General features: G+C 33.9%; 2 protein-coding genes across 2 annotated transcripts in view; one reads left to right on the plus strand and one right to left on the minus strand.

Moving 5' to 3' along the window:
- Positions 1–775: 775 nt before the first annotated feature.
- Positions 776–16,165, minus strand: LOC131953668 (dipeptidyl peptidase 9). The gene is made up of 22 exons (XM_059316973.1): positions 16,035–16,165; positions 15,073–15,199; positions 14,554–14,720; positions 13,969–14,201; positions 13,438–13,609; positions 13,062–13,178; positions 12,403–12,514; positions 11,907–11,982; positions 11,507–11,622; positions 10,943–11,087; positions 10,347–10,503; positions 10,073–10,146; positions 9,646–9,716; positions 9,090–9,171; positions 8,426–8,552; positions 7,885–8,062; positions 6,273–6,384; positions 5,487–5,589; positions 5,237–5,286; positions 4,612–4,754; positions 2,278–2,389; positions 776–1,919 (listed from the first exon to the last, which is right to left on the minus strand). Exons 2-22 carry the CDS (start codon positions 15,183–15,185, stop codon positions 1,827–1,829), a joined length of 2,553 nt encoding a protein of 850 aa, XP_059172956.1. The 5' UTR covers positions 15,186–15,199; positions 16,035–16,165; the 3' UTR covers positions 776–1,826.
- A 6,715-nt stretch (positions 16,166–22,880) lies between these two features.
- LOC131953660 (multidrug resistance-associated protein 1) overlaps positions 22,881–25,868 on the plus strand; it is a 32,258-nt gene continuing 29,270 nt past the window's right edge. The window contains exon 1 of the mRNA XM_059316960.1: positions 22,881–23,168. The gene's annotated coding sequence lies outside the window, so the exon portion shown is untranslated. The remainder of the gene's footprint in view (positions 23,169–25,868) is intronic.

Raw genomic sequence — 25,868 nt, forward strand, 5'->3', positions numbered from 1 at the left:
AAAATTATCATATAACTATTTAAATTATCTTAATAGCTTAATTTTTTAATAAGATAATAGTATAATAGACCACCCATTGTATCAGTCTATAAAAGCAGTGAAAATAATATATACCATTCCCCTTTGAGCAAAAAATAAATTTATAATTTTAAAAAATTGAAATCTTTTGTTTTTGTTATTGACAACATTCCCTAAAAAGCTATCTATATAGTTCATGCTTGCTTTTACTGCAGATAATAAACATAGAAAAATATAATTATTTGAACCTCAATGAGTATTAATAGTGTATAGATGATCCAATTTCCCAACTGACTCCATCTCCAAATGCAACCTATTAGCTGAATGCAAGACTCAATACATTCAATACAGCACAAAGATAAGTACAAGTCTGAAAACACATACCACATCTCATCAACCCAACACATCTTTTATATTTCATAGATATTTATTTATATATTTTCAAGAAATGTACAGTCCCAGAATTCCTGGTTATTAAGGGGTTAATTTTTGTTAAAATTTGTTGACAGCAACCATGGGAGTACAGGCTAAAATAAAATATATTCTAATATACACTTCACACTGTTAAATGATATCTAACACACTCCTAGTTGGCTATTATCAAGCTTGCATTGATAAAAGCATGAGTTCTTTTTCTACCATAAAATAGTTGAAATTTTTTTTTTCATTAAAAAAGTATTTTTCTAAATGACTGACAATTTTAATTCAATAAAAAATCTTAAGCTGTTATTAAAGCTAATCAAATATGTAATTTAGTATTGATAGAAACAGCAGTTTATTTTTTATTACTTATTACATTTTAAATATTTAAAATTCAAATTATTTTTACTATTATTTCCCTTTGTCAAAATGACAAAAATTGTTTTAATTTTTTAATGCAATAAAATTTCATATCTGAATAGAAAAGAGTTGAATAGTTAGCAACATTAATGCTGAATAGTGAATTGCTGCTCAACTTAATGAGGGCATGTAGGATATGCATTCAATAACAAAATAAGTTGTTTAAAAAAATGAATTATACCTTGACATGGGGCATGTGCTCAGGTGAGAAAGTCAACAGGAAAACAGAATTTGTAGAGCTAAATAAAGATTACGGAGACAGATACCAATATAAGCTGGCACAGATTTATATTTACACACGTAACTCTTTGGTATAAATTAAAATTTAGCAGTTGTCTCAGTTAAATAATATTACACTTTTTCTCATCATGTAACAAATAATAAAACATTTGTTCAATTGTTGTGGTGAAGGAGGGATTACATTGGGAAGAAATATTAAGAGTAATAAGAGAGATGTTTCTATGGGTGTGGTCAGTACTACTAAGCAGAAAGTGTTGAAATTACCAAAATTAATTTTACTACTTTTCTAGAAATACATTTTATTTTTTTTTAACTATAAAAATTACCTCTTAATTTAATGTATTCATTTTATTTTAAAAGAAAAATATAATAAAGGTTTATATGGCTTCTATTCCACAGTACTGTTTATACCAACAGTGTTATCTTTCCCTGAATTTTCTGGCAAACAGTCTCAACCACATTTCATATACCTGTATCTTAACAGATAATCATTCCTTAAGAAGTTAAATAGGAAAAAAAAAATTACCATTAAAACAATTTGCAGATTCAGCAAAGTAGTAGTATAAATAATGTATGTACATAAATAATGGTCAAATGGACATACCCTATAGTTACATATAAACCCCAAGCGCTGACCATCAATCTTTTGTTGTAATTACAAATGTACATTTAAAATATATTTTTTTTACAATTAAAAACAGTTGATTAAAGTGTTTACAATCCAATTATCACAAATAATCTTGTAAGAACTTTAAAACAGTTGTCTTGTAGTGTTCACTGGCTTCATGGTTACGGATGCCATGTCTTTCATTAGGGTATATCTGGTCAATAAATGTTCAAGGTGTAAAAGATTAAATACATTTCTTTGGTATCTTGGTTATAGACTATGGCTTAAAAATATTTAAATTTCTACAATAATCAACATTGGTTAATGCATGCATGTATGCAGAAATGACATAAGGTGGGATAAGGCCAGCACTGAGTGACACAAGTTAGAGGTGATACCAATTTTTTTTTTAATTAGTGTTTTAACCAGTTAAATAATATAATAGAAAGGGGTGAGGGGCCAAATCAAACCAAAAATGCTGAATTGTTGGAGGGTGTGGGGTGACACCTGACAGTAAAGCCAGGGTTAAGTATATTATTACTGTGCGCAACTCAGTTTTTTTTTTTAAATACCTGGAGCTGGTGAGGTTTACATGATGTGACCAGATAGTTGATCAAAATACTTGAGTGTCGGAAGTGGACATTCTCATCAATCAGCCCATGGATCAGCAGCAGTCTAGTTTCACTGGATATACAAGAAAGACACATTATATAAAGCAATAAAGACATCAGCCCATGGATCAGTAGCAGTCTAGTTTCACTGGATATATAAGACAGACACATTATATTAAGCAATGATAATATCAGCCTATGGATCAGCAGCAGTCTAGTTTCACTGGATATACAAGAAAGACATTTTACATAAAGCAATGATAATATCAGCCTATGGATCAGCAGCAGTCTAGTTTCACTGGATATAAAAGACAGACACATTACATAAAGCAATGATAGTATCAGCCCATGGATCAGTAGCAGTCTAGTTTCACTGGATATACAAGACAGACACATTACATAAAGCAATATAGACATCAGCCCATGGATCAGCAGCAGTCTAGTTTCACTGGATATACAAGAAAGACATTTTACATAAAGCAATGATAATATCAGCCTATGGATCAGCAGCAGTCTAGTTTCACTGGATATAAAAGACAGACACATTACATAAAGCAATGATAATATCAGCCCATGGATCAGTAGCAGTCTAGTTTCACTGGATATACAAGACAGACACATTACATAAAGCAATATAGACATCAGCCCATGGATCAGCAGCAGTCTAGTTTCACTGGATATACAAGACAGACACATTATATAAAGCAATGATAATATCAGCCCATGGATCAGTAGCAGTCTAGTTTCACTGGATATACAAGACAGACACATTACATAAAGCAATGATAATATCAGCCCATGGATCAGCAGCAGTCTAGTTTCACTGGATATACAAGACAGACATTTTACATAAAGCAATGATAATATCAGCCCATGGATCAGCAGCAGTCTAGTTTCACTGGATATACAAGAAAGACATTATATAAATCAATAAAGACATCAGCCCATGGATCAGCAGCAGTCTAGTTTCACTGGATATAAAAGACAGACATATTATATAAAGCAATGATAATATCAGCCCATGGATCAGCAGCAGTCTAGTTTCACTGGATATAAAAGACAGACACATTATATAAAGCAATGATAATATCAGCCCATGGATCAGTAGCAGTCTAGTTTCACTGGATATACAAGACAGACACATTACATAAAGCAATGATAATATCAGCCCATGGATCAGCAGCAGTCTAGTTTCACTGGATATACAAGACAGACATTTTACATAAAGCAATGATAATATCAGCCTATGGATCAGCAGCAGTCTAGTTTCACTGGATATACAAGAAAGACATTATATAAAGCAATAAAGACATCAGCCCATGGATCAGCAGCAGTCTAGTTTCACTGGATATAAAAGACAGACATATTATATAAAGCAATGATAATATCAGCCCATGGATCAGCAGCAGTCTAGTTTCACTGGATATAAAAGACAGACATATTATATAAAGCAATGATAATATCAGCCCATGGATCAGTAGCAGTCTAGTTTCACTGGATATACAAGACAGACACATTACATAAAGCAATGATAATATCAGCCCATGGATCAGCAGCAGTCTAGTTTCACTGGATATACAAGACAGACATTTTACATAAAGCAATGATAATATCAGCCCATGGATCAGCAGCAGTCTAGTTTCACTGGATATACAAGAAAGACATTATATAAAGCAATAAAGACATCAGCCCATGGATCAGCAGCAGTCTAGTTTCACTGGATATAAAAGACAGACATATTATATAAAGCAATGATAATATCAGCCCATGGATCAGCAGCAGTCTAGTTTCACTGGATATACAAGACAGACATTTTACATAAAGCAATGATAATATCAGCCTATGGATCAGCAGCAGTCTAGTTTCACTGGATATACAAGAAAGACATTATATAAAGCAATGATAATATCAGCCCATGGATCAGCAGCAGTCTAGTTTCACTGGATATAAAAGACAGACATATTATATAAAGCAATGACAAATGTACAAGTTGCCCTTTAACTTGAGTGTGTTAACATGGCAGATACAAGTGGGATGTATGTTTCTAATGCTATGACATTTAAAAAAATTTCAGCTTGCATTATTTAAATCAGTCACACATTAGCATTTGAGGGCTCAAAATGATGTACTTTCTCAAGCAGAAAGACAAGCTCAAAATATTCAAGGTTATTAATTATCCATGCAACTGTTTCACCCTACCAAATAACTAATGAACGAGTAGAGAGAATAAGTGAATATGCAACATGATTGGGATATTATGATAGAAAAAATAGAGCCAAGCTTTCATCCACTTACTAATCAGGAAGTTTATCCATGTAGGTTAACACATTCCCGGCCTTGTAAACATCAGGGTTTCTCTGTGGAAGGCCAATGTAGCGCTCAGTATATCCTGTGTCATACAGTTCCCAGTTTACAACTGGAGCTCCTGCTATTGCAACCTGAGAATAAGTAGACACAATTATAATAACACACTGAAATGTCCATACAATTACAATCAGAGATGTCTACACAACTATTACATAAGATGTCCACACAATTAAAATAACCAAAAGGAGATGTCCACACAACTATAAGAACATACAGAAATGTCCACAGAATTACATAACACACCGAGATGTCAACAGAATTATAGCAACATAAGGAAATGTACAGTGACAAGAATTATGATAGTGTGTATACTTATTCATGAATCTACTTCTGATTAATTTTTTTTTCAAATTTTAGTGTATGGGATTAAAAATGTATAAAGAGATTTTGATAATTTCCACCATGATGCATAATGACATTGTTGGCACATAAAATGACTAACTGTACTTTTCAGATTTTTAACTCTGAAAACCCTAAAATAGAGAGGCGGTGTCTGAATACGATTAAATATATAAGTAAATAGTACACTAATAATAGCTAAGAAAAAAATTACCTTAAAAATATCACTTCTTTGTGTCAATCCCATCAATGAAAGATAACCACCTAAAAAGGGAATTAATATTTTTTACTGTTTCACATGGCTTTATAAACTAATAAGAATATTTCATTGAATGTTATTCAGCTTTAAGACATTCCATGCTGGGTCTAGTATAAAACTTCATTACCTACAAAATAAACTGTTGGAGCAGGGACATAATACATAGCAGTGTGTATGTCCAACATTAAGCAACAAAGTGACTCACCATATGACCAGCCATGAATGGCCACTCTGGACATGTCAATGAAATCTGTTTGTGATGCTAGCCAGAGCAAACCTTCCACTTGGTCATTTATCTCCACTGTACCCTATACATGGGAGACAACTCATGTCAATGAATATATTCACTAAATATGGGAAACTAATCATTTTGCTGAATATGTTTAGAAGTCACCAATGATGGTGAACATCTCATATTTATTTTATACATCCTCCAAGGGAAAGTTTTATGTGAATAGGTTCATTTAGAACCTAACTAGTTGAATCACTAGCAATAATTGATGTATATAAACTTATTTTCTTTTATGTTTCCCTTTCAAGCCAGACGGTCTATAGGGCAAGTGAAGTAGGGTTCACTTGTTTCTGTGACCTCGGCATATGAAGAGATAGTGTGGTCTGCACTATGCCCAGCCAGCTTTACTTTCCCTAACGTGAGTTAGCTACCCATCAGAGTTGGGTGGACTCAGGGACGTTCTACTGACTTGAACCCAGATTCGAACTCGAGAATTTTCTTTTATGCCACTTTTAAAAACAGTTGTAAAATGTTGATTTTGAATAAATAAATTTTTATAGTTATAGTAAAACATAGCCTACATGGTCAGATTTACAAAATCACCATATGTGGTAATGAATTTTTATTTTAATCAAGTTCATTAAAAATAAATTTCACAGAAGAATGTATTAATTACTTTAAATAGTTTTCAAAAACTGTCAAAAAGACCACGAATAATATTGAGGAAGTGATGAGCTAATAAAAATGAATATAATTTACCAATTTATGTTTTAAAATTCCCTCAAACTGCAGACCTCTGTTGTTAGAGCCCCTACCATCAATGACAACAACAACATAGCCTTCAGCAGCTAACGTGTGAAGTCTCAGGAACCTGGTGAAATTTGGTTTTTATAAAGTTTTTATAATGGTTAACATTAATGACAACAACATAGGCTTTGGCAGCTAACGTGTGAAGTCTCAGGAACCTGAAGAAAATTGTTTTTTTTTATAAAGTTTATATAATGGTTAACATCAATGACAACAACAACATAGCCTTCAGCAGCTAACGTGTGAAGTCTCAGGAACCTGGTGAAATTTGGTTTTTATAAAGTTTATATAATGGTTAACATCAATGACAACAACATAGGCTTTGGCAGCTAACGTGTGAAGTCTCAGGAACCTGAAGAAAATTGTTTTTTTTTATAAAGTTTATATAATGATTAACATCAATGACAACAACAACATAGCCTTCAGCAGCTAACGTGTGAAGTCTCAGGAACCTGGTGAAATTTGGTTTTTATAAAGTTTATATTTAAATGGTTAACATTAATGACACAACAACATAGCCTTCAGCAGCTAACGTCTGAAGTCTCAGGAACCTGGTGAAAATTGTTTTTTTTATAAAGTTTATATAATGGTTAACATCAATGACAACAACAACATAGCCTTCAGCAGCAAATGGAACCTGGTGAAATTTAGTGTTTATAAACAGTTAACATAAAGGTTAACATGTTACATGTACAGTATCAAAACTAACTTTTAAGATCAACCTCTGAATCAAGAATTTGTCCTCCATAAAATTATATGCATTATTTCTAAGCATCTAAAAAGACAAAGATGCATGGAACAGAGTGGTAAGGGAGTAGAGCCCATGACTGATCTAGTCTTAAGTTTAGATCTGGACTTAAGTCCATAGTACATTCTCGTCCAGCCAGCTCTGATGAGTACCTGACTCAGGTTAGGGACAATACAGGTAGCTCTGATGGGTACTTGACTCAGGTTAAGGACAATACAGGTAGCTCTGATGGGTACCTGACTCAGGTTAAGGACAATACAGGTAGCTCTGATGGGTACCTGACTCAGGTTAAGGACAATACAGGTAGCTCTGATGGGTACCTGACTCAGGTTAAGGACAATACAGGTAGCTCTGATGGGTACCTGACTCAGGTTAAGGACAATACAGGTAGCTCTGATGGGTACCTGACTCAGGTTAAGGACAATACAGGTAGCTCTGATGGGTACCTGACTCAGGTTAAGGACAATACAGGTAGCTCTGATGGGTACCTGACTCAGGTTAAGGACAATACAGGCAGCTGAGCATAGTGGTGATCACTCAATCCCTTCATACGCCAAATTAAAAAAACTGGTAAACTATATCTGGTCCAAAAGGGTAACTTAATGAGGCTTTATTTACATAAAGGATGTAGTTCTAATATTATTTTATATTACAGAAATAATTCTGGCAAAGAGAATATTACTTTAGGTTGTATAACAACATTTGGCCTACAAGTTATAATTGAGAATTAAAGTATATCATTAGCCTGAATAATAAAATATTTCTGACCAAAAGATAATATGCAGCCGTATATTTTGGCTTCAATAACAAACTTACTTTTGGCCTTTAAAGGAATTATTAACCATCTGAACTTGTGGTCCACCGTACACAAAGAGAACTGTGGGATATCTTTTCCCTTGTTCCCACCCCCGTGGTAGGAAGTAAAGTCCATATGCTACGTGTCCTGCCCGGCTTACGTAGTTAAATAATGTTGGTGGGGTGTACCCAAATGTATCTGATAAAAAAAATTACATACATTTAATTTCAATTAAAAATTAAACTACAAGTCAATTATTTAAGCAAACACTGTAAGTAATTACTATTTAGAAGGTACCTTATTTATTTTTAACATTTATTCTCAAAATCCAAATTTTAGGAAGTTTACCAAAATTTATTTTCAACATCCAAATTTTAGGATGTTTACCAAAAATTATTTTCAACATCCAATTTTTAGAAAGTTTACCAAAAATTATTCTCAACATCCAAATTTTAGGAAGTTTACCAAATATGATTCTCAACATCCAAACTTTAGAAAGTTTACCAAAAATTATTCTCAACATCCAAATTTTAAGAAGTTTACCAACAATTATTCACATACCAATTTTTGGACAGAGTAGTCCCATCTGTAGGGACCTGACAGTTGAAGACTTGTGAATTATTTTAAATATACTGCTCTGAGGTGGTGACTGAAGGGAGCTAAATACTGTGACAAACATTGAGAAATGCTGAAATAGAGTTGTGTTTTAGTTGTTACTAGTAAGTAGATGCTTCACATAAAGCTTTAACTTAGTATACAACTTTTACTCAACAAACAACTGCTACTTAAAATGCAACATTTTACTAAATATAAGACTTCTTCTTACCATAAACCTTGCATTTAGCATTAGTGAATTAGACAACTATTAACTTAGTAAAAATCTAAATTTTAAAAATGTCTTCATAAACTGATGTGCATAAATTTATGTTTAAGGAAACATAAATTGTCAATAAATTTCCTTTACCCATCCCATATAGAAGAAGTAATTTACTGCACAACAAATGTAAGCATCTTTCAGCCCTTGAATGATATGACCCTCAATTATTTGACTGTAAAGTTCCAAATAAACAATCCATTGGGCAGGAAGTAGAATTCATTTTTCTTGATCTTGGTAGATAAAGGTATGCTTAGTCTGATTTACTTTCCCGAACATGAGTCAGGTAGCCATTAGACCACGATGTGCCATAATTATTTACAGTAAACCTACTAATATTGAGCAGCATACCTGATCTATCTGGACAGAATGTGAATACCCTGGCTGGGTCAGCTGCACCACAGAAGATGGTTGGTCATACCTTGTTACATATCTGTAATTAAAACATTTCTTTTAGGCTAGTTATTTACTCTTTTCCAACATGGCAGTCCATTGAGCATTTGAAGTAGAGTTAGTGATTCTGTGACCTTGACATATAATAGGATATAGTGATCAGTTCTCTAACCCAGCAACCTTTCCCTAAGTCAGGTACCCATCAGAGTTGGGTGGACTCTACAGACTAGAGTCTAGGATCCATCCTAGAGACAATCAGGCTACCAGTTGTGTACACTACAGCCCAACCACACAGTCCCATAATTTTGTTTATATATCAACTGTTAAAAAAATTATTTCTTTCACCAAACTGTTAAAAAAAATTTTTTTCATACAAATACTAATAGTTAAAAACCATTTATTATTTTATTAGCAGTTACATTTTCTGTAAAAAAATAAAGAAATTTAGTGGTTGAATGTTATTTTGCATCAAATAAAATCAAATTCAAACCATACATTAACTTTTTATACATACAAGTGTGATTCCAAAGGTGAATCCTTTAGGCCAAGAAAGTAGACCATTTTTCTTGCTTCATCCACCCACAACTGATGAGTATCAAAGTAAAAAAATATCAGAAATATGTTACCATTAATACACAATTTTTGGCATTTTTATTTAAATTTTGTTAATTTTAACTTGGCATTAATGATTTTGAAGGGTCAGGTTAAAACTTAGAATTTACTTAAAATTACCAGCATTTTTTAAACTTTAGAGCAACAAATTCTAAAGTTTTTGACGTCCTTTTACCCCCCCCCCCCCCCCCCCCCACTCTATTGAAATAAAATGTTACCATTAATTAAATTAATTTTATTTTCATTATTTACGTTGATTTTTTAAAAATACAGTATCAAGAACTACTATATTCTTATTTTGACCTCAAAAGTTGAAGAGTGTACCCTACCTCTTTTGGTAGAACAACCCAATCCCCTGAAGTGATGGCAAACTCCTTGAGTATTTTACAGCAGGCATAGTTTTCTGAGTCATAGATGAAAAAAAAATAATTGAGGAAACATTTTTCAGGCCAACTGTGAGAAGTTTTAATCTGTTCCTATTTTTTCTCTACTAATGTAACTCAAGTTTAACAACAAAGCAAATAAATGTTTACTAAAAAATGATTCATAACCGCATAACACACTACAGCTGGTTAACAAAACTTTCATTAAACAAACACACACCTGTAGCATCCCCTTGACCTATCTGATGACCTGCGACCCCAGTGTTGAGTTGTGAGGTGTACAAATACAAGTGCCTATAGCCAGATTTTTCAGAGGCGTATATGAAGGTAATTTTATTTTCTGAGGTTTGAGGGAAGAAATAAAGCAAATCATGGACCTAAAAGAAAAAAAACATGGAAGATTAATACAATTCCATCAACATAAGCTATTTAGGTAAATATCTAGCAAATATTGTGAATTCAAATAAAACTTGTATAAGTAAATATTTGTACAAATATTTTAGATCCTAATAAACAATAATAATATTAGTTTGCCTAAATCTTTTATTCAATTTGTTATCCTACGTGTATTTAGAAATATTCAGCTATTTTTAAAACTTGGTTTTGTAAATCTAGTGTGACCATGAATCTTTCATTTTGAAGGACCAACAGATCAGCTAACTCTATAGGGTAATGAGATACAAATCTCTTTTAAAATGCAAGGCCAACCCATTCTCAATGATAATGTAACCAACCCATTTTATAATGTAGTCACACCAACACATTCTGTAACAGTGAGACCAACCTATGTGTATAGGAATCTCCAGCTATACTTACATTAATCCATATATCAGAGCTCTCCTCATATATACACTGTACATACTGAGAGATATTTTTTGTTGATGTCTCATAGAATATAGAGGGTGAGATCAACAGCACTGCTTGCCTCGTCTGTGTTCTATCTATGACCACAGCATAAATACTGAAACAAAACAGGAAAACTCAACATTTTTAAACTGCACTGAACTGTGTTACAACTTGTGTTATGTAGAAACTATTAAATAACACTTAATGACCACAGCAATATTGAAACACAACAGGAAATCTGCTAACAAATTTTAAACTGTACTTGAGCTATACTAACATTTCTATAAAATCATAAAGAAAATATTCACAGAAGAGTTTAAGTTTTAAATGAACCAACAAGGGCTATGAAGTTTTAAACTTTCTAGAGCTGTTACATTTCATATTACAATATTACGTAGACAATAGCAATGAAATAAAAAAGGTGTAACAAAACATGCAACTTTAAGAGTGCATTAAAATTTGCAACTGATAAGGCTACATAGAAACTGTTTATTTACTTTTAATGTGACAAACTAATAGAAAACATTTATTTACTATTTGCCGTCTCTTGTCCAGCCTGCCCTCGAGAGATATTCTGCCCAGGGACAAATGTGAAACAGTGGCTCTTTCATGGACAAATTTTTCACCTGTATGTCAGTTATTTGAGTGGTCTGAAATAAAATAAAACAAACACAGAATAATATTATTCCTGTTATCTCCCCTTTTGTTACTGAATATAGTAGTAAATCCAAAGTATTGAAAATCCAATGATTATCAGAAATGAATATGTTAAGTGTGAAAGTAGTTGCTGCATTAGAAATGGGTCAAATTTGGGTTATAAGATTTGACTACAAATTCACCTCAAACATATAGCAAAAAATAAAAATCTTGTAAAAAACATATAATTAATTTCTCTTTGTGAAAAAGTAATGTAGAAAAAAGTCAATCAACTTACTGGACCAGAGTAGGTTATAACAATTTCTAGCAGCTTTAAATTACTGTAAGCGTTGTTGGCACCTGCTTTAGGGTATCTGGGACAAAATTTAAAATGTTAAAAATTTAACTTGATAAAAGCGGTTGGTGTCCTATTATTCTAGAAAATAACCTTTTTTTTTGACAATGTATTTTCATTATTCCTCAGGATTTAACAGAGAAAAAGCAGTAGACCTAGATGTGAAGGCATGATAATAATCTCTAAGGACAACACATTGTATAAGGCAAAGGTATACTAGATGTATTTTACCTAACCTAAGCAGCTTAGATAAAACTGGTTGTGTTAAGATTACATTTCATTTTAGTTTAGATTGTATACACTGATACAGTGACACTAATTAGGATTATAAGTTATTTAAAAAATGTTTTAAGTTCATTTTTTTAAAAGAACTTGAACCTAACAATGACCAAGTAAAAAACTCAGCACATGTAACCAAGACAAGTTTGAGTATACAAACCTGTAGAGTTCGCTGCAATTTGGCTCCTGGCCAGTTGGGGAGAAGATGGACAAAATTTCCACATCAGATTCGTCCACTTCTTCATAAACTATGTGATACATCCTTTTCCCTTCTGAAACATTTAAGTATGTTAAACATTACTGCATTGGTAAACAACAAAATCTTGTTTGTTAACAATGGTTGCAAAGTTATATGTCTTCCTAAACAACAGTTTAATCAAATCCCTAAATAGCATTTTAATAGAGACAGAAAACATCTACAGTTGTTTTGTCTAGAGGTTTTGAAACCTCTAAGATACTAATTTCCAAAAAAAAATCCAGCACAACTTTTAATTTATCTTATTTTTTTATGACCAATTTCCAAGTTTGTTGCAAATAATTAATTTTAAAACAGCAAGCACATCTTGTAAATTACTGGGAAGAGATGGGAAAAAATAGCAAAGGAAAAAAAGCATGGAAGTGTTTTAAATGGCTTATGCCCCTCGGGAGCTGAACAAGGTGAAGAAGAAGAAGAAACACATCTAGAACTAAATGAATACTCAATTAAACATTTTTAAAAGTAGGCAAATATTTCACAGATTAAAAAAAAAATTTGAGGAAAGATTTTAAAAACTTTCATGTAAACTGAATACTAAAGGGTGAATGGGCAAACATGAGTACCTGCAATACGATGAAATACTGGGGACCACCAGTAGCCTGTGTACCTGTCAAACTCTTCCTGTATCACAAAGCTGGGCACACCTGAGCTGATGGGGTCATCTTCTAATCTCAGTTCACCTGTACATAGCAAACAATAGGTCAGACAAAATGTATGATCCCAACACAAAACTTAAACTTTTTATGTGAAGATTGGAGCAGAAGATAAAATAAAACTAATGTTTCAAGTGTCTCTACAGCACATGGAAGGCTTTGGCCTGCTTCAGCACCTTTTTCCATCCAGACTTGTCTGCTGTCTTCTTCTTTCTTTGTCAAATCTCCAAGCAGCTGTCCAAACTTTAAAGCACCAAATTAATCTTTTGAAAATAGTGAAACCAACCTTTTCGAGAATATGTTAATCGAACTTCTTTCCCAGAACAAAGGCCCGTGAGCCAAATGTCGTAATCGTTGATGAAGGCTACCATATCGTTGTTACAGGGACAGATCTTTGGATCAAGTCGTGCCCCATGTGTTTTGGTTGGGATCTCAACAGGAGCTTCTCGCGGACCAACCTGAGGTATACAAAACATGCACTTTAATTTACAAATCTTGAAATAGTGGAAAATAAGTTTGTAAATTACTTTATGTGCTCAATTGTTTATATATATATATATATATATATATATATATATATATATATATATATATATATATATATATATATATATATATATATATATATATATATATATATATATATATATATATATATATATATATATATATATGTGTGTGTGTGTGTGTATATATATATAAAGAAACTTTGAATAAAATAGTTATCTGACACTAAAAGTTATTATAATTTGTAACAGCTATCACGGATTGTTCACAGGCTCCAAGTTGTAGAAATATTCGGCTTTTTAAAACTTACCACATCCCGACACAAAAATAAACTATTATTGGCAGGAATGACAAAAAGTCCATCATCAGGGTCCAACTCATATGACGTAATCCCGTACGTCCCCAGCCGTTTACGCTCCCTCATGAGCTGTTCCTCCCTAGACATGGGCACGGCATTTGTGCCAGGCTGGCTGTCAAAGACAGGGGACATCCAGTACGTGTTGTTGGAGTTTTTCTCAATCTCTGATTCCTGTTCTACATTATCTGTGCACGAAGAAATTTGTAGAACATTTTAACATTACTGGAGATGGAGACTAACAAGTGATTGTTGAATGAAATGAATGCATAGACCATATCGTAAGTAAAAGCAGTTTTTAATGTAATTATTTAATCCTGAAGAAAAAGTAGCTTAGTCAATAATTACATCAATGATCATATTACAAATAAAAAAATAAATCAATAAAAGCCATCTACTTATCAATGCCTATATAGGAAATTATACAATGACCCCTCTAGAAATGTCTTCACACCATTTAAATATGAATGACCTGCAACAGAAATGACCATTCACCATTTGATTATCGATGACCCCTATATAAATGCCCTGTATACTCACCAATATCCACCATGAGAAGTGTGCTATCCTTCCCTTTTTCATGCACACCAAGGAAATAAAGACGTGTGAAGCTGACAGGTAGCTCTTCACCATCATCAAGCTCTGGAAATGAATGCCTGAATCCAAAGTTACTTGGTATGGATGGTGTGATTCTCGTTATCAATTTTCTGAAAGGCAATGCAAGCCAAGTTATAACTTATGCTGACAAAATTGCTGCTGTGATATGATGAATGGTCAAGCAGCAGTGTGCTGTTTTAAGGTTTCAGGTTCAAAACTCCAAAAGCTGAGCCAAAGTCCACTAAACTTTGATGTATTACACATCACTATAAAGTTCAGAAAAAAAAAAAAGAAAAAGTACCAAGGGAATGTGCTGCCCACTGGATAGATCATTATTAGAACTGAGTGGACATAAGAATAAATCTAGGAGCCTCATCACATGCCCAATTTTTTTCAAAAAGCCACACTACTGCTTGGTCAGGCCATACTGTATAAGTATAAGTTAATCATAATATCACAAACCTTGTCTCTCTGGTTGTGTTGCGTAGCTCAAGCCATGATTTTTTATGTCCTAGCTGTGGTTTGGGTGGTGAGGCAGTTGGAAGATCATATGTATCAAAGTCTTCTGACGCCATAACACTTTATTCACCTAAAAAAAATAAGAATAAATTGCTACAGGTAACAACAACGGGTGACAATGTATATCCATTTTCAGTACTTATGAAAATATGTGGCCGATGATTGAGGTTGTTTCTTTACTAGTGTCGTTTCCCTAACCACAACCTTCACACAAAAAAAATGTCTTTTTTAATTTTAACAGAGGAGAGTTTAAAAGAGAACTAAAATATGAAACTTTTTTCTATTTTTATTCACATTACTAAATAAAGACAATTTTATATAGGGGCCTACTGTAAGTTAATAATACAGTATATTCATTAATTAGTTTTCAAAGGCTAGTCACAACGTGCAGCCAGAGAATCTAAAATATTCTAAAATGTGTCTTTCGTTACTTTATAAAATAGGAACATTAAATTTTAATGAGTAAATTACTTGTTTTAAGCAAGTCTACTTAGAGACTTAGAACTTCAGTCAGTGAGCCTAAAATGGCATCATATTCATAAAGACATATAAAATAATAAAACAATGTAAAGAAACAACCCAACTTAATCATAATGCCTGGCTTTTATACTATTTTATAGTTTTATGCCTTTTTGGTGGCCTTTGAGTTTATGCACAGGTGACAGTAGACCTATAAGTAATTAGACAAGTATTTTATATAACTTAAGTATTAGTATGGAGAGGATAGTGTTGAAATGAAAGTTGAGAGTTAAGAGTCCAAGAGATTGAGAAAAATAATTTGATTTTCATTTTTTTATTTTAAACTTCTAGGCTTAAAAAAAATGTTTTAGTATCAGCCAGGCCTAGACTTAAACTAAAGTTATCAAACATTCTGGGGGCGTATGGACTTAAATGCAGTATATTACCTTTAAAAATAATTAGAATTGGTATTGTTTTATTAAATCATAAATAGAAATTGATTCTAGAATCTGGTTTTGCTTTTACAATAGTGAGGTATTTGATGTAGTTTACTAGATTACACAGTACACAGATATCAAGAATTGCCAGATCAAAATATTGAAAATATGCCTGCCTAAAATTACAACGTTGCCATAAAATATTTTAATATTTTAAATATTTCACATTTTAAAATTGCCCTATAAGTTTTTAGACACCAATTTTAGAGGCATAGCTAGGGAGGGGGGGGGGGGGTAGGGTGGTTGCTTAGGGCACCGACCCTTGCGGGGCGCCAAACGGCGTAAGAAAAGAAAACTAAAACGCTGGATAACTGAATTATACAAAGTTGACGTTAAGAAAATATAAAACCATTTGACTTTACAGACTTTATTTAACTGCGTCAATTATGTAGTACCGAAATAAAAACTGTTAAATGACTAATAAAAGGGCCATCGACTTTCCTAAATTGGAGTGAGGCGCTCTTTCCCCAATGTAAATATATCTAAAGAGCGGTGGGGCCGAGTTGAGCGACATTGATAGTTCGCCCCGGTCGCCGGAATGGTTCGCTAAGCCACGGACCAGTACAACAACTTAGTGTAAACAACTATCAGGTTGAATGTAGAATATAATTTTTAAAATAGATTGTATTGCTTGATATTGCCTTCACCTCTTATGCTGAACATATGGAAAATTTAATCTCCGTGACAGTTTCATTGACATCGATATGTTTTCACTTAGGTTAAGTCCGTGTCAACGAAACATTTTTATATCTGTTCTTTAATTGTACGAATACAAAAACTGCTAAACTACGTATGCTTTTTTAATTTAACCATTTTACTATAGTTTTCGGTAAATTGCTTTACATACCTTGGGTTGGGGTTTGACTTTCTGGATGTATTACTTGCTAGAAAGGGGATAATTAAAATGTGACGTAGCTTTGGAACTATTTTTTTAAACATTCAAATTCTCAACATTTAAAATGAATATTATTATAACAAGAATTTTCTAAAAGTTTTAGTTGCTTTTAATGTAAGTAGGACTTTTTGTTTTGGAATAATAAGGGGTGGGTGTACCCAGAGGCGTAGCGAGGGGGGGGAGGCGCCGACCTTAGGGGGCGCTAACATGGGTTGGAAAAACAAAATGAAAGTTTGAAAGGGGGTGGAAATCGAAAGTTTAAGGGGGATGCAAATCGAAAGTCTGAGGGGGGGGGGGGTGCAAATCGAAAGTTTGAGGGGGGGATGCAAATCGAAAGTCTGAAGGAGTGGAGTGCAAATCAAAAGTTTGTCCCCGGGCGCCGGGAAGGGTCGCTACGCCTCTGGGTGTACCCCATTAAAATGTGTTAATAACCACGTGATGTTCGCGTCGTGCAGAATAGTGCATATAGACCTAGATCTACTAAAATACACTACGACCACTATAGACCGAACTTCTTCTTTCAGGGATTCAGATAGATAGTCTACATATATTTTTTTGTGCAAGAAGCAAAAAAAAAATGCCATGTGAAACATTATATATGCCTAAAGCAGGGGCGGAACTACAGTGCCGCCAGACCCCGCAATGCGGGGGGGGGGGGCCCAGGCCATTTAGGGGCCCAAAGCCGACCAGAATCAACTTTTTTTATAGTTAAAAAAATATATTTTTTTCCAAAAACAAACAAACAAACAGATCTACTACAGTAATGATGTTCTACAGTAACTAGCATCGCTGTTTCATAAAGGAAAAACATATATAGCTACATGAGTTGTAGTGTGAAAGATAGGCAAACGTTCACATCACTTCCATGACTTATTTCCCTTCTTTAAATAGTCAAATATGTGTGCTCTTAATTAAGAAACTTTTTTTTTGCACTAAACAAATTAAAAAGCAATTACTTCTCTCAATTATTTTTTTTTTAAATTACACAATAAAGAATGACATAGTATAAAAAGAAATGTATTAAAAACCTAATAATAAAAATACAAAAAAAAACCTTAAAAATAAACATAAGGCGAGAAACCATTACACATACAAAGCTTTCATGCTTCATAATATTTTGACAGCCTTGTATATAAGGCAGCCCTATGTCAGACATTGAAACAGAGAATTGCAAAACAGACTAATAGCACTCTCACAAATGATGTGTTTTGCAATATGTTTTAATTAAAAATAAAAACTAAGAATTTTATTTTTTTCAAATTTCGAACAAGCCCATATTGAGTATTCTATGTTGATATTTTCGTATTTAGCCCGTATTGAGTATTGTATGTTGATATTTTCGTATTTAGTTTATATATATATATATATATATATATATATATATATATATATATATATATATATATATATATATATATATATATATATATATATGGGGCCAAAAAATTTTTTTTGCGGGGTGGCCCTTTTTTTCTAGTTCCGCCACTGGCCTAAAGCTAGAAATATATCCGTGTGTGGACAATTAGAGGTATCATTTCTAGGGGTTAAAACTAGTAGAATCGCGTGACGCCATTTATGGAGGGTCGCTTATTTGTTGAAGGTGGCAAATATGTAAGGTCAAAACATCATTTAATGAAGAGTTTTTTCTTATTATTTTAATCAAACAACCGTAAAAACGTTGGGTTTTTTTTTTTTAAGTTTAGATATGTAAGCCCTATTTCTAGGTGAAAGAGAAAAAAAATCGATGGTAGGCATGAGGGGGGGGGGGGGGTGGGGGTGGGCGGGGGGGGGGGGTACGGACCGCACCGGGTGACACAATTTAGGGGGTGACACCAAGGCAAAAAAAAATAGCAAAATATATATAGAAAAGTTTTGAGGGGCGGGGTGCAAATCGAAAGTTTGAGGGGGGGGGGGGGGTTGCAAATCGAAAGTTTGAGGGGGTGCAAATCGAAAAATTTTCCCGGGAAGGGTCGCTACGCATCTGGGGGGTGACACCATTAAGTGCCGCACCGGGTGACACCCGACCTCGCTACGCCACTGATGATCCTATTATTGTTATCGTTAGACGGTTATTAGTTTTGTGGTCCATGGGGGAGGGGGGGGGGGTCTAACACCCCTTATCCACGCCATGGGGATAGGCAATAGACCTATATTGCTATGTAAATCATGGTACATTTTGAACAATTCACATCATATAATATTATTATCATGTAAACCGTCTATTTAATGAATAGGCCTTACTCTTCAATTATTTGTCTACATCCCATACTATCAGTGGCGTAAGCAGATGGGTTAAGGACCCTCGGTATATATATATATATATAAAGTTTGAGGGGGTGTAAATCGAAAGTTTGAGGGGGGGGGGTGCGAATCGAAAGTTTGTCCCCGGGTTATATACTGCTGGAACCCCCCCCCCCCCCCCCCCCCCATGAGACGATCCTGGCTACGCTACTGCATACTATGAATGATTAGTATGGATTTTTAAAAGTAGTCAAGTCTGCCGCTGTGGGACCCCCGGTTGGCCTACATCACGTTCTACAATAAAAACCTCATTCGTTGATAGAACAACCAAATATTTGAAATATCCACCGATGTCCGCACCATTAGTTAATACACTGGGTTCAAGATATAATTAGCCAGTTGTAGAAAATTGCACGCGTGCGACGCTAGACCATAATCAGTCTAGATTAGCCACCATGTCAGTTTGTGACTTGGAATATTCGAACACAATTTGTCGGGCAGACTTGGGTAAAAACAGCGAGACACTTGAGCCCCATGTTGGAAAATTATCTTTATTGAATTTGAATATCGGCTTTAACGTTTAATTTATTCATCGCGACCCGCGACATCAAAACATTTCTCATCAAGCCATCAGATTAAAGTTTAAGTTTCAGCGGCACGAGTTTTGTTTACCCTATTCCTTCGACCCCATTTCTGTTGTTTCCCCGCCCTCTCCCCTCTCCCCAACCCAACCCATCCTAATATAGGCCTATATCACTTATCGTCACATAAAGCGAAACCTCCCACGAAAGACGATTTCTGAAAAGACTACTCCGCCACTAAAATGATCATAAGGAGGGTGTGTGTGTGTGTGTGTGTTCGTCCATAAGTGACGTAACACTCCTAGGGGAGAGGCGGAGGGTTCGTATTTTTGTGACGATGTGTGATGATAGGGGTTCAGATAGTGTGACGTCACACTCTCGCGTTTTAAAAACGTAACGTTAGAAACCGAGTTTTAGTCGTTATTTCGCGTCTTAGAAGTTTTTTATTTTGTTGTAAATTGTAAATAGAAATTGATTAATATACTCTATACTGACCAAGTTCAGTTAATACTTTAGAAAGAAATCGATGTTTTAAAATAAATGATACTGCAATGTTGAGAGGTGGGGGTGTGGATTGGACGACATTTTAGGAGATGGCTGACCTTTTGTAAGGACGTGTGACGATGGGAGGGGATGGGGAGGTACAAATCGTATTAAACGCATTACGTCATTTATGGATGACCCCCATAATTCCAACAAAATTAACAACTTTTAATCACATTTTTATTTCTTGAAAAATGCAGATGAAATAAGACCTATATTTTACTTTGATCTCGGAATAAGAATGGACCGTGGCGTCAAGACGTGTCCAGCATCAGAGGCGTATCCAGGTTTTCATTGTAGGGGGAGCGAAAAGAGCAAAAAAAGGCGCCGAATTTTTAACACGTTCTATATACTGTATTATATATATATATATAGGCCTATATATATATATATATATATATATATATATATATATATATATATATATATATATATATATATATATATTATATATATATATATATATATATAATTACTAGATGTATGTCATTACTTCGCTATGATGTAAATAAATTGAAAGTAGCACTCTCAAGAAATAAGAAAAAACACACTATGTAGGCCGACAAAACAAAAACTGTATCAATCTAAACTATATATATATATATATATATATATATATATATATATATATATATATATATACACTACAACCAAAAACAATGAACGTAACACAATCTGTTTTGTAATTCTTGTAAAAAAAAAATTTATTACATAATAATTCCTGGGAAATTATTGAAGACAATTGAAATAGGGGAAATAATCACTCTCTTAATATAAATATGTATATATCTACATATTTAATTATAAATGTCAAAACAAATAAATAATTACTCTAGAATATAATGAAATTGTTTAACACTATTTATGTTTACAAAATGTTTTTGTCTATAATCAGAATTTAATGCTAAAGTTTTACAGCATAATGAACGTTTTTAAAATCAAAGTTGGTATAAAAGCACGCTTTTCGATACAATAGAAATACATTCGGAATAACAGCCTACATTTAACTAAATAACGGTCTTTTAGTTCAGATCATATATTTTAATTAACTACGGCTTCTTTGAGTTCTTTAAAGATCATTTTTTAACATAGTATTGATCACACACCTTTTTATTGGTAATTGCAAAAACAATATTCACAGAGTTTTACGTTTAAAAAGCTAATTTTCTGGCGGCATGGTACTTTGGTACATCATTACAATGTACTAAACAGATCAGTTCGGGGTGGGTTGGGGGGGGGGGGTGCTGGGTTCAACTTCATTCACCACTGTCCTTTCACTTTAGGTCAATTATTCAACCCATTGTATACATAGGTGTGACATTAATGTAGCTCTACACAATTGTGATGGTGAGGTGTGGGGGGAGGGGGGGGGGGAGATAACAAACTCAGAGTGAACATAGCTTCAGTTTTTAGATGCCTGTTCTAAACATACATATATATTACACAAATATATATTAAACAAATATATATTACAGAAATAGATTTAAATAAGCAGCAGTGGTATTATGACAATATTTTTTTTACAGAGGGGTCCATGGGGGAGGGGGGGGGGGGGTTGTAACTGTTTCATATAATTTGTAATCGTAATCATTATCGCCCAAACTGTAAGAATACTACTACTTCATCGTGATGACGTTGTTGACCTTGTCAAAATGTCCCCACCACTACGAAGTTTGCTCATAAGTAAATTTAAATAGAGGTGCCACATCAGTTGTATTTGTTTCTGTATTGTTTTTTTTTTTACAAATTAATCAAACGAGTCAAACTGTATATATATATAAAGTAATTATGTGTGAAGTTTTATGTATAACATTTTCTAATTCAATTATTCGTAAGCAAATACATTATACAGTTGCCTTAAACTTAACACCCCTCTTGCCAAGTGGTACTACCGTAGAGGTTTTTTAAACATTGCAATGCATCGTAATGGTTATTTTTAGAATGGCAAACTGATGTAGATGTTAATACGTGTTGTAAACGTAGACACTACTAGACTGGTACAAAAATGCTTAATTGCAGCATGAAAAGAAATCTTGTGATTTACATAAATGTGCCGACCAAAAATATTTTTAAAAAGTTTCCAAAAAGGCGCCACTTTGCTGAAAATGGGCAGAGGGGGAGCGGCCGCTCCCCCTGCTCCCCCCCTGCGTACGCTACTGTCCAGCATCATTTCTTTATTTTGTTCCAATTGAGTTCAGATATCCAGATAGCTGGGCGGGCTCAGGGACGTTATGCAGAATAGAGCCCGGTTTCTGAACGTCTTTCAAGTAGGCTAGTACAAATATACGCATGCACCGTCACAATACAGGTTATCTACATTCAAGTAGCCATTGACCCTATTTAGATTCTTAAAAATACATTTAAATAACTCTAATAGTGTTGAGACTGGTTTAAAAAACAATTCGGAAGAATGAAAATTTGAATTGTTACAGTTTTTTTTTAAATTCCAAATTTAACTGGTGTTGTGTGGATATGGTGTTAAATTAATTAGATACGGCTAATTTGACATAGTATTGTCCCTTGCTAAGGGACATAATCGTTACACGAGGTGTCTTCTGAGAATCTTGTCATCTTGGTGGAAATGCGAATGTAGTAGATAGATGGACATACAGATGTAGCTAGCATGAAAAATAAATGAATTTTAATTTTGTTTTGTAATTAAAGTAAAAATTAGTTTTTATTTAACATGTGCGTCGGGTTTTCGAAAAAAAGACACAGGATAATAAAGTTCTGATTTAGATTCAATTTTTTATTTTATATTTATGACATCGCTAGGAACATATTAAGTTGTTTTCAGACCTGATCGGTTTCTTTGAATAAAAGGTAAGTTAATATGTTTACTTCATGGCGTATTTATAAAACTATTGTTTTTTTTTTACTTACAAAAAAATTGTCTAAAAGAAAACACCCTAAGTAAGCTTGGTCCTAGGTGATTTGATCTCAGGGGCCTTGACCATAAGGGCTTTGGTTAAGGTCAAGCTGTGGTCAAACCACCTGTGGTCAAAGCTCCTGTGGTCAAAGGTCCGCGTACCGAAAACTACACATCTTCGTTTAAAAACCATCAATGTAAAAAAAAAAAAAATGGGAATGTCAGTCGGGGAAAAGACGAGGAATGCTGGAATGACATGGTCTGAAGTGAAAAGGGTGTCAGCAAAATGCATTGGCTGAACAAATGGTTTTGGTCATATTCTCTCCAAGGAAGAGGGACATTAAAGAGAGACATAAAGGGTATAAGGGCCGAGATAAATAGGAAGAATGGCATCGTGATCGTTATTTTTTATAGCAGAGGTTAATTCGAGCTTTTATTAGAGGACGGGTGATGTAGCCTATAAATGTTTGTATATAGCACGGGTTCCCAACCTGGGGGTCGCGACCCCCTTGGGGGTCGCGTAGGTCTTTCTGGGGGGTCGCCAACTGTTATACTAAACCTTAGTAATTTGAAACAAAACATAAATATTTAGAATTTTTTTTAAAATTCGGCTTCATTAACATCACTGAAAATGTAATAGAGAAGAAACAAAGCGCACTGTACAAAGTTGTTCTCAGTCACGAATCTATGAAATCTTCAAAACTAAAACGTCATTTGAGACGAGTCATTTGGAACACACCAAAAATATATGGAGTTCTTTCGTCGGTAAGAAGCTAGTTGCAAACGCCAGAGACTTGATCGAACAGGAAGTTTTCACTAGCATTAGTGCAAGCATCAAATGAAGTCGCGATAGAAAATGCCAAGCAAAAAAAAAAAAAAAAAACAATAGGAGAAAATCTCATCAAACGCTGCATGTACGTAAATGTTAAATAACACATTTTTATTGAAATTAAGCTTTCACCATTGTCTGCTTTTCAAGTTGATAAATCAACAGACCAGTGGCGGAACTAGAAAAAAATGGCCACCCCGCAAAAACAATTTTTCGGCCCCCACCCATATAAATATATATATATATATATATATAATTATTTTTTTTTTCAATTAAAACAAATTACTACATCATGTCATGTGTGTAAGTGCGTTAGTGTGTTTTGAGAAAATCAGTTACATTTTATCTGCTATGGACTATCAAAACATCTAACTGGCCAAAAGAATATAAAACATGTGAAATCTTTGTAGAAGTAATGGTGTCTCGTGTTGTGATTATTTTTATGTTTTTTTGTATTTATATTATTAATTTTAAATACTTTTCCTTTTTATACAAGGTCATTCGTTAGTTAGTATTTTATGAAAAAATATTTAGTAAGAGAAGTAGTTGCTTTTTAATTTGTTTAGTACAAATCTATTAAAAGGAGCTTATAAACACCCCAATTTGCCTATTAAAAAAGGGAAATAAGTCATGGAAGTGGTTTGAACGTTTGCTTATCTTTGTTAAGATTAATTGTAGAGGACTTGGCTTTCACAGTGGTTTAAAAAGAAAGGGAAAAAGAATATACAAGAGCGGGATGGTGTCTATAGAATAAAGATAATCAAACCGCAGCTATGGTAATCGTTTTACAAAACAAACATCAAGTCAAAAATTGTAAGAAAATTAGATTTTTAACTATAATAAAAACTATTAGGGTCGGCCGTGGGCCCCTAAATGGCGTGGGCCCCCCCCCCCCCCCCCGCATTGCGGGGTCTGGCGGCACTGTAGTTCCGCCCCTGCAACAGACGTGAGTTCGTGTTGCAGTTGCTGGTCTGTGTCTATATTCATGCGGATGATAGCAAAGAAGAGTTGCTCATTTGTGAAGATAGCATGGAGAAAATAAATACCTTTTTTTGAAACTGAATGATTAAAATGGGTTAGAACGGCTGTGGGGGTTTGTACGGATGGTGCGCCATCTATGTTTAGCTCAAAATCGGGCTTTCAGAAAACAGAAAAGATTTAGCCCCCTAACCACTGCCCTAACCAATCGACATCAAGAGTCCATTGCTAGTATAAGTCGTAAATTATATTAAAAATATGGAGCCTTCAAAGAACTGAGCAAAAACATTAATATAGATCACGAGGTTCTGCTCTTCTACACTTCAGTACGCTGGCTGTCAAACGAAATGTTGTAAATAGTGTTTTTGAATTGAAATCTGAAATCAAATTGTTCTTGGAAGTGCAAAGACTTCAAAAAACAAGACTTTTTGGTATACTTAAAACGACATAAAGTGGTTGGAGAGAGTATCATACCTAGCAGATGTGTTCGAATAACAAGAAAAGCTTAACCTGAAGCTTCAGGGAAAATGAACGAATATTATAACTTTCCATGATAATCTCGGGGCATTTTTATCAAAGCTGCAAAATCGGTAAAGAAAATAAATCTTGGAAATATTTTAAATTTGAGAAACTCTGCAGTGAGGTAGATGAATCTGATTGTGACATAATTAAAATTTTGAAAGAAGCGATTTCTGGGTATCTTGAATCTCTTCAAAACGAACTGCATCGCTATTTCTCTGAGCTGAAAAAAAGAAGAATCTGCATTTTCGCATTACCCATTCTCTTCTTCCCTTGATGTTGCCAGAATTCCCGATGAATTACAAGATGAATTCTTTGATTTGCAGAA

This window comes from Physella acuta, unplaced genomic scaffold (assembly GCF_028476545.2).
Source record: "Physella acuta isolate Inbredline_101_S28 unplaced genomic scaffold, ASM2847654v3 ptg000937l, whole genome shotgun sequence".
Taxonomy (NCBI): Eukaryota; Metazoa; Mollusca; class Gastropoda; family Physidae; genus Physella; species Physella acuta.

What these genes read in the sequence shown, in the direction of transcription:
- LOC131953668 (XM_059316973.1), bottom strand. Translation starts at nt 15,185, where the DNA reads ATGGCGTCAGAAGACTTTGATACATATGATCTTCCAACTGCCTCACCA. An exon ending in AGTATTTCATCGTATTGCAG is followed by an intron (nt 12,515 to 13,061) that starts GTACTCATGTTT and finishes TAAATGTTTCAG; the next exon opens with AAGGGAAAAGGATGTATCAC. An exon ending in TGGACAAGAGACGGCAAATA is followed by an intron (nt 11,088 to 11,506) that starts GTAAATAAATGT and finishes GTTTTGTTTCAG; the next exon opens with TATTTATGCTGTGGTCATAG.